The sequence below is a fragment of the Bombus huntii genome, unplaced genomic scaffold, assembly GCF_024542735.1.
Source record: "Bombus huntii isolate Logan2020A unplaced genomic scaffold, iyBomHunt1.1 ctg00000321.1, whole genome shotgun sequence".
Classification (NCBI taxonomy): domain Eukaryota; kingdom Metazoa; phylum Arthropoda; class Insecta; order Hymenoptera; family Apidae; genus Bombus; species Bombus huntii.
The window spans coordinates 1,174-13,203 of record NW_026099514.1 but is presented as its reverse complement, the minus strand read 5'-3'; the positions used below and the strand labels follow the sequence as shown (position 1 = coordinate 13,203).

Here is a 12,030-nt window from a genome sequence, read left to right as displayed (position 1 = left end):
ATTTGTATTTGTGCTGGATTAAGTTTGATAATTGAAAATTGAGTTTGATGATAACATTTTTTTCGTATTCGCTTTGGTAAATATTAGTTTTATTTAAAATTAAACAAAGCATTTTATGTTTTTCAAATACGGTACATAATCGTAATATCGAATTTTGTAAACTGATAGTAAGAAACTCTATAATTCGAGACTGGAACTTTGATCAAGTTCACATTGAACGTAAACTGACTTAATTTTGTTATTTAAGCGTGTATACTATACGTGTTTGTTCCTTCTTCTCTTGTGCGCAGGCTATAGCTTAATTACTTCCAATAAACGCAGTTATATCGAATCAATGACCGATACAAATTTAGATATTAGGATTATTTAAACAAGAGATTAAAAACTAAAAAGTATTGTTTTTATACTGCATATGTACATATGCAATATGAACGACAGTTTGTGTAATAATATGTCCCCTCTTCTTAGTTTACTTTTGTATATTTTGCGACATTTGATATTAATTTTATGAGGAACGTACTTACACTTTATCTTTGTAATTAAATGTGAAATGAAAGAAAAGAAATGACATGAGAAAAGGAAATTCGATGTATGAGTATATACGAATTGACGGAATTAAAATTTAACGCTATATTTAAATAGAAGACGTGAAATATCTTGTCATCTTAAAATAACTTGATCATTCCTATTCTTTTACATAAAAACACTTTTCGACTGTAACTTAAGAAACATGTCTGCTAACGTGAAACGTGCCAGAAAAAATTAACAACTTCCATTAAATTGGCAAATTTCTCATTAATATCGTAAAACTCGCGTTTACAAAGATCAGATCAGTGTACATAATATACAAAACAAATGCAGAATATATAAATATAGCACATACGTTCTGAATTATATTCGAATTGGGCAGGGTAACCAAGTGAAAATATGTAAATTTCACGATGTGTAATGTACACTTTATCGAACTTGTAAGTAGTGTAGAAATAGAATATTTTACACGTAACAAAATATACAAACGACAATACACAAGTTAAATTATTTGTTAGATCCATGTATAACATGCATAGTACAAAAGTGTTTTAGCTTTATGTACTGGTAATTATGAGAAATACCAACTTAATAGATGTATTTGGTATGTACCTAGTTAAGAAAACAATAAATTATTCTGAACAGATAAAGCGTTTAGTAGCTTGTGAAGTATGAATTTTCGAAAACGCAAGTATTTTATATCTAAGTAGTTAAGAAACGCGAGCAAGGGAAATCAAACAAAGGAACAAAGTTTTTTTGTTTAAAAATATTTAATTTGTTGTTCTATTATCCGAGGTTAGAAGCGATAATGTACAAAATCTGAATAAATAAGATTCTTCAATATTATTGAATTTTAGTTCTAGGGTAAAGTAATATATCCGCATATTTTATTTATATACAATATGTATAAATAATGATGTGATTTGACTAATTTTGTTAAAAGAATATTTGTACTTTTTACGTAAAACTTCAGTCTTTTACAAACTTTCTTGTAATTAATAAACCAGTAAACACAATATTAATAAAATCCATTAAAATTATAAACAAACTCATAAGTTTTAATTTTAGTCCTTAAAGGTTGAAATATTTTGCTCCAATGTCGAGACATTTGTTTTAATCCAAAACATTACTATACTGAATCGATAATGTTGCATGTGCCACGAAAATGATGATAGTGTCAGATAACTTGTTGTGAAACGAAAAAGCATTGCATGTACATTTCTGTTGTTTTGTTGACCATGAGTTTGATGATCTTTTAAACTTGCCCATAGCTAAGAAATCAAACAGTATATCTAAACGAAATTAATTTCAAATTATTTTTTAGGTTCTAAGCTTTTATCTAATCTTTCAGAAGTTGCAAAATTTATTCCACAAGAGTCTTTTTTATCATAACCAAGTACACATCTTAAAACCATTTAAGTCTTCCTTAGTAATTTCTTCTTATCTTTAATAGTAACGAAAATAATTTAGATGAACGTTTTAAAATTGACACCCTGTATATTAAAAATAAAAGATATATTTTCTTCATAATTGGATAGGCTTTTTACAATGGCAATGTACAAATATCAAAATTGCAATTATACTATAACATATGTATATATATAAGCTTCACATTTAAACACAAGATTCTTTATTATATTTTTTTAATACCAATATTTTAATAATTATAACAAGGGTTTTTTAACAAGAGATGTATAACATTGTATACAAATTTTCAAAAACCTATAGATAATTTCAGTTATGCTCTTGCATCATTAATTGTTGATGGAACTCTTACCTCAATTCCATCTAGTTCCTTAGACATTACTATTTGACAGCTTAGCCGTGACCTGAAATTAAATATTATATAACTGAATATGTCAATAAATATATTTATTGCTATACAAATTAATACTAATACACAATAAGATTTCTATTTATCCATTTGAAAATCAACATTGTAAATATGCTAATTCCAACATAGATTTGTAATGATTATAGGGTCATAAATAAAAAACTATGAAAATTTATTATAATTTCAGTTTCGTAGTATTCAGAGATAGCGATTTGAAATTCTACATTGAGATGCAGATTTCGAAATACCCAATACTAACCTGTTTTTACATAAATTTAAATAGAAAAATTCACTTTATAAAATATTAAAAGGTAATAGAATTAATAATGTGAATGATTTGATACTGATTATTATGAACTAACGTATCTGTTAATTCATATGCTAAATCCAACATGTCTAATTCTTCATCTGTTGGTTTGTCAGGAAGTGCATCATAAACTTCTTTCGAAAATATTAAATGGCACGTACTACAAGTTAATGTTCCTTCACAAGCACCTATATCAATTATATTTTAAGATTACAACATACTTATATAATAAAGTATCAAAAGTTAAAAATAATAAGAATATTAAACTTGATAAAAATGAAAATTTTCAAATATTTTCTACCTCAAAATTATTTATTTTAAATTAAGTAAATTATGCTTCTTTAAAACATACCATATCCATCTAAATCAATTTCATTATTTACTACTATGTCTAATATAGTATCTCCAACTTTCCCTTTTGCTTTGATTCTCTCTCCACTTGCTTTAACAAACGTTATATTTACTCTGAAAATAATATTTATGAAAGATAAAAATTATCTCAATATAATTATTTTCTTTATTTTTTGTGTTTCTTCAATTAATCTTCTCTTAATTATACCTTAATTATATGTATCACTTATGATAATAGAAATAATTTAAAAATAAGATATACTTGTCTTAATAATACATAAATAAAATTCGTATATCATATATTTATAACAGTGTTATATTTTTAGTTGTTCACTGTCAATGTTGTTCTTATTAATACTATTCTATTAATACTATGTTATTTTTCTAGATGTTATACTCCTACAAAGAGAAAAATTTCTTAGACATTATTATTAGCATTATTATTTTGACACCAATTTTATATTGGAAGGCAAGTACTGAAATTCTATTAAAAAAAGAAGGAAAGCACAAGAAAATTTGTATCACTTACTCTTGTTTTTCTGAAAGTGGTTGCGTGGTCGATATTCCTCTTGTTGCCTGCAAAAAGGGCAACGTTGTGTTGCTTGTATATTTTGAATAATTTGATGCAATACCGAGAATTGATCTCGAAAATTTTTGTAATTGATTTACTAACGCCATTCCACTGTCATAAATATCATGAGTATGGGACACCCTGACCGAACACCAGATAAGTATTGCGGAAAATATCAATTGTAGATCAATTGTACTTTGTACAAAAACTTCCACGGCATTCTTCGGCTGCTATACTGGGACGTTCCTTTACTGTGATAGGTTATAAAACGATTCCTAACACAAGTGACGTATCTCTACCGGACACGTGCTCTTCGGGCCACACGTTTTATGATACAAGACCAGCAAAATGATCAATGTGTAATTTTACATATCTTACATTTTTTCCAAATGAAATATTGTTTTTATTAAACGTTTAAAACCTCAGGCAACATTTATTTCATCTGATTTCAGTTTTACAAATATATATCTATAATACATATCTGTATAAATTACGGTCTGGTTATATCAAACAGGGACCGACACTCGCTAGGGAAAACTGCCCAAAAATTGAATCGTAAAAACCAATATGAAAGACAACAAATTTCTCGTTCTGCGGAACAAATAGAAATGAGCAGAGTATCTTTATCTTTATCTGAGACATTCAAAGCGTATCACGCATACGCTAAACCTGAAGAAAACTTTCTTGTCTTCCATGTTCATTTTTCCCTTTCCATTTCCGAACGGTTTCTTCTATATTTATTTATATGTTCGTGATTGATGCTATTGACAACATACAACTAAGGGGAAATACGAATAGTAATAGATAGATGTATAATTCATTATGCAATTTTATAGAATTAAATCTTATTTATCTTCAGATATAAAAACTATATTTACCAGCTGAAACACTAACGCATATGCAGTATAATATAATCTACTTAACAATCTCGTTTTAGTTATAATATGTGATTAATTCTTTTGCTATTTCGCTATAAACAGTTTCTTGTGCATACAATATTTTTTTATAGTATTCTAATATATTGTTAGATATTGTAAAGAAAGTAAAGTACAGTTATTGAAGTTTGGGAACATTCAATGTTAACCTTGCTTCAAAAAATAATCTTTAGAATGTATGGGGAATAGATTTTTAGTATTATAGTTGGTATAATGTCATCATTGTTTACAATGTGTTAGAGTTAAAGAAATGAGACAAATTAATATTTCAGAAGCAAATTCAATATTTAAATGATGTTATTTTAAAATGGCAGATGATATGAATGTTCTTTTTATACGAGGAAATGGAAACGTATGTATGGTAATGGAAACGTAATGGTTTTAACATTATTTTAGTACAAGATCTTAGCATAATAGTAATTAACAGTATCCACTACCTTTTAGTCAATTTTTGAAAAATGACATATATGATAATTTGCAATAGTTTGATAATAAAATACTTGTATCAATATTAATAACGTATAATTTGCTATCTCAAAAGGATACAGACTCAGCCAATGATAATGTTTGGGATGATAGTGCATTAATAGAAGCATATGATAAAGCAATATATTTAGCAAAAGAAGAAGTTATCAAGCGAATGGGAATGGATGTTGGAAATTCTCAACCGAAAGAAAACCTACAAAATCTTAAGCAGCCTAAACACGCAAGTAAATTACACAAGGTTGTGATTTTGATAGAATATTACAAATTTGATACAGAATATTATTAAATATATTGATTAAGAAGCAAATTATTTTATTTTGCTATTTACTTATATTTATTTGTATACACATCTTCTCTCTATAGAAATGGATCATAGGAGCACCTTATCGTGCAATATACTCAGAGGATGGAGAAACTTATGAAGCTATAATATCAAAAATTTACGAAAACAATGGCACGTGTTGAAGTGGTTACCACTTCTAAGAAAACTCTACATCTGGTCTTTTTTAGTTTTCTCAAGCACTGAAGCCATCGACAGCGTGTAGACAAAAGACTGCGACGAAGTCAGGCCATAAACAGTAGACAGGCGACGTTGGCTTCGGGGTTTTTCAGTTATTAGGTAACACAGCTAGCGTGCGGATCTGGACCAGCTCAAATTGTATTTTTACTTATTACACTTCTATTTAAATATATTTTCTACCTTACAATTTATCCACGTGTTTTCTCTGTTTACACACCGAATAACCTCAACAGGTTATGGGCCCAGGGCTGTAAATTGCAAGGTAGCAACGTGAAATGAATAAATTGTTAAAGTGTTGTGCTTAGTAAAATAAGGGATAGTGCTAAAATGGAATCAGCAAGTGCGAAGGTCGAGATGTTACGCGGCGAAGAAAATTGGCTCCAGTGGCGTTTTGTTATGCGTACACTTTTGGAGGAAGATGACGACCTGATCAACGTGTGTGAAGAGAATTTGTGTCATCCAGGTAACAGCGCGGAGAAAGAAATCGCTCGTGGAAGATTTTTGAAAGCAGATCGATTAGCGAGAAAATTAATCGTGACCTCAGTAGGAAAGAAACCGTTGGATCTTCTTTTATGTTGCACGACAGCACATGAAATGTGGAAAAAGCTGAATACAGTATATGACATGAAGTCGGATGAGAATTTAAATATGGTCCAGAAGCAGTTCTTCGATTTTAAATGGGAAGAATCTGAAAATGTCTCTTACAACCTATCAAAGTTGGAACTCATAGCGGCGAAGATGAAAGTCCTTGGGAGTGAAATTGGCGAGAAAATGCTGATAACACGCATTTTATCGGTGTTATCAAACAAATTCGATCATTTTCACAGTGCGTGGGATTCCGTGGAAGAAGAAAAGAAGACCTTAGACAGGCTTAGTACCAGGCTGATGACGGAAGAAATTAGATGGAAGAAAGACGACCAGGAAACATCGGTGGCACTGGTAACAAAAGGTAATAATTATAAAAGGGAACAGCAGAAGCAGTCAAGTAAACGTGAATACGAGAAACAAGGACCAAGTTGCTTTAACTGTGGAAAAGTTGGCCATCTAAAGAAGGATTGCTTTAGATGCTTTATATGCAAAAGGAAAGGCCACACTAGCAAAAACTGTTTTAAAAATAACAAAAGAAGCAACAATAGAGACAACCAGGAACCTAGAAACCAAAATCGGGATCACAGCGGAATTGGTCTATTAGGAAGTACCTCAGCGATACAAACGGCAAACGCTGATGTTTGGATAATCGACTCAGGAGCTACGGATCACATGACAGGACGACGGGAATGGTTCAGCGTTTTCGAAGAATTCGATAACACGGTGAAAATAGAGATCGGCGATGGTCCGTTCATGGATGCGTGCGGCAAAGGAAAAATCAGAGTAGAGACTTTTGTGGACGGCAAATGGGTAACATGTACAATGAACGATGTTCTATACGTACCAGGTATGAAAAGAAATCTGTTTTCGATTAGATCTGTCGCAAGAAGAGGCATAGATTTTTGTATTTCAAAGGAAGGGACCAATTGCATATTTTTACAAAATCAGAAAATAATAGCAAGAGGTTCTGTTATCGGAAATTTGTATAAAGTAGATATGCGAGTTATCATACCGTCAGTTTGTAATTTTAGCAATAGAGCGGAGTCAAACGCGGACACATTGCAGTTATGGCACGAACGGCTATGTCATCAGAACATCAGACATGTTAAAGAATTCTTAAAGAATTCAAATATGAAAGTTGTAGAGGACAATAACTTTTTCTGTGAAGGTTGCGCGTACGGGAAACAGCATAGATCGAGTTTTCACGAGAAAATCAATCGGGCGACTAAACCTCGCGAAATTATTTATACGGATGTATGTGGACCTATGAAAGTCGAGTCATTAGGCAAGAAACTGTATTTTCTGACATTTAAAGATGATTTTTCAAAATTCACAAAGATTTACTTCTTACGACGTAAGTCAGAAGTAATTGAAAAACTAAAAACCTTTTGCCTAGAAGTTGAAAATCAATTTAAGGATAAAATTAAAGAAATTCATAGTGATGGAGGGAAAGAATTCCAAAATAAAGAAGTCAAAGAATTTTTAAGAAGTCAGGGAATTAGACACACGATTAACGTCCCATACACTCCTGAACAGAATGGTGTCGCAGAAAGGGAAAATAGAACAATAGTAGAGGCAGGTCGGTCGATGCTATATTCGAAACCAAATCTACCGCTGTTCTTATGGGCCGAAGCCATGAACACAGCAGTACATGTCATAAATAAGACGAGGCCGACAAGACAAGATAAGAAAACACCATATGAACTGTGGTACGGGAAACCGCCGAATTTAGAAAAGTTTAGGGTTTTCGGTACTGAGTGCTTTGCTCACATACCTGCGGAGAAAAGGACAAAACTTGACAAAAAGGCTAACAAAGGATATTTGGTAGGCTATTAGATGACGGACGAGGGTATCGAGTGTACGTGCCAACAGTAAAAAATGTAATATTAAGCCGTGACGTAATATTTAAGCCTGAACTAGAAAATGCGAAATTCGTAAAATTAAGTTTACCGAAAATTGTCGAGCGCGAAGATGTGAGTGCGCAGAGCGATAGAGCATGTACGTATGAAAGTGCAGAGAGTGAACATGAAAAACAACCTCATGGAACTAGCGACAATATGAGACAATTGAGAGATAGAGATAAGATCAAACGAACCGATTTTTATGGTTACCCAGTAACGTACGTGGCGGAAAAATTACCGGTGGATTTTAACGAAGCGATGAGATCCGAAAAGAAAGAGTTATGGGAAACAGCTATGAATGATGAAATGAAATCGCACCATGAAAATAAGACGTGGATATTTGTAGAAAAACCTAAAGATCAGAAGGTACTTAGCAATAGGTGGGTTTTAACGATAAAGCTAAATCCGGACAACTCGGAACGATACAAAGCGCGACTTGTAATAAGAGGGTGTTCACAGAAAGAAGGCATAGATTATAAGGAAACATATAGTCCCGTTGCTCGGTTTGACACAATTAGATTAATGCTCAGTATTGCAGCCAAAAATAATTTACACCTCGGACAGTTCGACATTAAAACCGCATTCTTATATGGAAGTCTGAAAGAAGATATTTATATGAAACAACCTAAAGGTTATGATGATGGTACAAATCGGGTTTGTAAATTGCTAAAAAGCCTATATGGCTTAAAGCAGTCTCCAAGATGTTGGACGGAACGTTTCACAAAATTTATCTCGAACTTAAAATTTTATCAGAGTAACGCAGATCCTTGTTTTTATATTTATACAGAAGACGACAAATTAATGTTGATGACCATATACGTAGACGATGGACTGGTAGCAGCTTCAGACGAATCTTTAATTGATAAATTCTTCGATGATTTAAATAAAGAATTCAAAATTACGAGTTCGAAAGAAGTAAAGAGTTTTCTTGGACTTGAAATTAATAGATTAGAAGATGGTTCAATATTCATTCATCAGAGTAGGTATATCGAAAACATATTGGAAAAATTTAATATGAATGAGGCAAACAGTGTTTCTACACCTATCGAGACTAATTGGAACGAAAGTAACATAGGCGATAATGATTGTAACGCACCATACAGAGAAGCCGTAGGGAACTTAATGTTTTTACAAACCGTAAGTAGGCCAGATATTAGTTTTGCAATAAATATAGCGGCGAGACACTTAGAGAATCCAAACCAGTATCAATGGAAATTAGTCAAACGAATTTTGCGCTACATAAAAGGGACCGCAGACATGGGACTCTTATATACAAAAGCAGGCAGTCTCGAAACCTTTAGCGACGCTGACTATGCAGGCGACAAAGAAACAAAAAAGTCGACATCAGGCGTTGTATGTAAGTATGCGAATGCGGCCATCACATGGCAATGTAAGCGACAACAATGTATAGCTTTATCTACGACCGAAGCTGAATATGTCAGTGCAGCCTCAGGAGCGAAAGAAATTATGTGGCTAAAGAAAATATTTCTTGAATGTAAATTAGAGATCCTTAAGTATATGCTATGTGTAGACAATACTAGTGCCGTGAAATTAATTAAGAATCCAGAATTCCATCAAAGAAGTAAGCATATTGACGTAAGATATCATTTTTTGCGAGATTTATACAATAGAGGCGAAATTGATATAACGTATGTAACAAGCGAAGAGCAATTGGCGGATATATGTACAAAGGCATTGCCAAAACCGAGATTTGAATATTTAAGGAAAAAGTTAGGTTTGAAAAGTAAAAAAGATATTAAGATGTAATTGTTTGTAAACATGTAGAGTTTTTAGGGAGGGTGTCGAAGTGATTATTACTTCTCAAACAAAAAGAGGAAAAACTCTACATGATCTGTTTAGTCTTCTAGTTTTTTTTTTTTGTGTAATAAATTAATTTGTATGGAAAAGAGAAAGGCGGCTGGCAAATGTACTTGAGAAGGCATTGACAAATTAATTTTCAGATATTTACGACAAGAGTTAGAAAATATTAAGAGATAATTTGTAAATTTGAGATAATTGTTTGTAGGGATGTAGAGTTTTAGGGAGGGTGTTGAAGTTCACTTCTAAGAAAACTCTACATCTGGTCTTTTTTAGTTTTCTCAAGCACTGAAGCCATCGACAGCGTGTAGACAAAAGACTGCGACGAAGTCAGGCCATAAACAGTAGACAGGCGACGTTGGCTTCGGGGTTTTTCAGTTATTAGGTAACACAGCTAGCGTGCGGATCTGGACCAGCTCAAATTGTATTTTTACTTATTACACTTCTATTTAAATATATTTTCTACCTTACAATTTATCCACGTGTTTTCTCTGTTTACACACCGAATAACCTCAACAGCACGTGTGTTGTAAAATTTGTAGGTAATACCTTTAGCATGATGGTTATGTCAATTAAGAAATGTACTAAAAATACATATATATATGAAGTAAAGGCTTTCGCATAGTCTATCACAGTGTCATTCAGCAGGTCCTTAACTGGGCAGGAGTACCTGTCAATGTCTATGGGGAGACCCGTGGGATATAGGGTCATGAACCATAAACATGCATGTTACTTATTGTTCATTATTAGCTGCTTGGAATATAATTCTCCTCATTAGACGAGTGATTATTACTACATATATCAAGGCAAACATTTATACATATACATTTATGCACGGGAAATTCTAATACATTGCCTGTAAGGACAGTAACCGAATGGCACTCAGTCATTCTATTAAATGACAAAAATTTCTTTTACTCTGTGTTTAGGCTATGGTAATACACAGAAAGTCGAGTTGAGTTCTCTTTTAGAATCAGAAGGTTTGCAAAGTCAAATAGGACAACAAAAGAAAGCTTTGGAAGAGAAATTCAATGAAGAGAACGATGAGACTTGTGAGACTAATTTTTCTACAAATGTAAATTCGAAAAAATATAATGTAGAAAAAATGGATTGTGACTCTGAAGAAGCAAATGCGTATAAACATCACTTCATACCGGGACCATCTTTCAATTCGATGACTGATATAATGCCACCTGCACCTCCTTTACCACCACAATTAATGGCCAAGTAAGTACAATTTAAAAATTCTAATGGAATGCTGAATACTTCTAATATTAATAAGTAATTTGGAATAAGTTTAACATTTTATTTGGAAAAAAAATACGAAATTTTAATAAAATGTACTAGATTACCAGATAATGATACAGACGCACTTTCAAGTATGTTGATGTCATGGTATATTAGTGGTTGCATGGTATATTACACAGGTAATTATTTCATATAAGTATTTTATTGTATATTAAATTTTCAATGGACTATGTTATTTCTTTTGTAGGTTATTACCATGGTTTGAAACAAGCAAGAAACAATCAAGAGAACAGGAAGAACTGTTGATTATATCAATTTTTTCAATAACAATATAACAATAATATAAGATATAATAAAATATAAAACTCATTGTATTTATTTACTTCAATTATTTGAAATAAAGAACAGCTTTATTTTCATATAAGACTTTAAGACTTTTTTAAAAATAATTACTAAGATAAGAAAACATAAAAAACATATTTTTGATAAAATACACTCACATATATATGTCGGGTTATCATTAGGATTTAAGGCGCGTAATGATCCTTCGTTTGAATTAGCCATTGTTTTACGAAACAGAGAATATATTTACGCGAATAAACAAGGTTTTACAAAATATTATGAATAATGAGTTTAATAAATAATAAGATTAACAAACGATAAGTTTAACTAATAATTAGATTAAAGATTAATAAGTTTAACGAACAATAAGAGGAACGAATAATATGTCTTACGAATAATGAATTTAACGTATAATGAGATTAACGATTGATAAGTTTCACGAATAATGAATTTAATTAACGCTATTAACAATGTTCCGGGGTTCAAACGAATCCACGGTCAACAGGATAACTCTTTACTATGTGTAGAATAATTTTAAACACAAACTACAATTGCTGAGACACTCGGTAAATTGCTCGATGTATCACTTTCCAAGGTGATC

General features: G+C 31.7%; 2 protein-coding genes across 5 annotated transcripts; one reads left to right on the top strand and one right to left on the bottom strand.

The window, feature by feature from the left end:
* Nucleotides 1–2,024: 2,024 nt before the first annotated feature.
* On the bottom strand, nucleotides 2,025–3,864 carry LOC126877998 (adrenodoxin-like protein 2, mitochondrial). The gene is made up of 4 exons (XM_050640391.1): nucleotides 3,550–3,864; nucleotides 3,022–3,134; nucleotides 2,622–2,857; nucleotides 2,025–2,357 (listed from the first exon to the last, which is right to left on the bottom strand). Exons 1-3 carry the CDS (start codon nucleotides 3,696–3,698, stop codon nucleotides 2,667–2,669), a joined length of 453 nt encoding a protein of 150 aa, XP_050496348.1. The 5' UTR covers nucleotides 3,699–3,864; the 3' UTR covers nucleotides 2,025–2,357; nucleotides 2,622–2,666.
* Nucleotides 3,865–10,050: 6,186 nt separating this feature from the next.
* Nucleotides 10,051–11,513, top strand: LOC126877997 (survival motor neuron protein-like). 4 transcript variants are annotated; one of them, XM_050640390.1, is made up of 4 exons: nucleotides 10,061–10,381; nucleotides 10,811–11,066; nucleotides 11,187–11,266; nucleotides 11,335–11,513. In XM_050640390.1, exons 2-4 carry the CDS (start codon nucleotides 10,945–10,947, stop codon nucleotides 11,391–11,393), a joined length of 261 nt encoding a protein of 86 aa, XP_050496347.1. In that variant the 5' UTR covers nucleotides 10,061–10,381; nucleotides 10,811–10,944; the 3' UTR covers nucleotides 11,394–11,513. The 4 variants fall into 4 exon arrangements, with proteins under 4 accessions (XP_050496344.1, XP_050496347.1, XP_050496346.1 ...); XM_050640389.1 differs by having other exon boundaries at nucleotides 10,769–11,066; XM_050640388.1 differs by having other exon boundaries at nucleotides 10,061–10,697; nucleotides 10,769–11,066.
* The last annotated feature ends 517 nt before the right edge of the window (nucleotides 11,514–12,030 follow it).

Bases quoted from the DNA above. Each gene is read 5' to 3' on its own strand.
- LOC126877998 (XM_050640391.1), bottom strand. From the start codon at position 3,698: ATGGCGTTAGTAAATCAATTACAAAAATTTTCGAGATCAATTCTCGGT. The intron at 3,135-3,549 runs GTAAGTGATACA...TATTATTTTCAG, and splicing joins CCACTTTCAGAAAAACAAGA to AGTAAATATAACGTTTGTTA. The intron at 2,858-3,021 runs GTATGTTTTAAA...TAATTGATATAG, and splicing joins AATTGATTTAGATGGATATG to GTGCTTGTGAAGGAACATTA.
- LOC126877997 (XM_050640387.1), top strand. From the start codon at position 10,738: ATGACAAAAATTTCTTTTACTCTGTGTTTAGGCTATGGTAATACACAG. The intron at 11,067-11,186 runs GTAAGTACAATT...AAAATGTACTAG, and splicing joins CCACCACAATTAATGGCCAA to ATTACCAGATAATGATACAG. The intron at 11,267-11,334 runs GTAATTATTTCA...TTTCTTTTGTAG, and splicing joins TTGCATGGTATATTACACAG to GTTATTACCATGGTTTGAAA.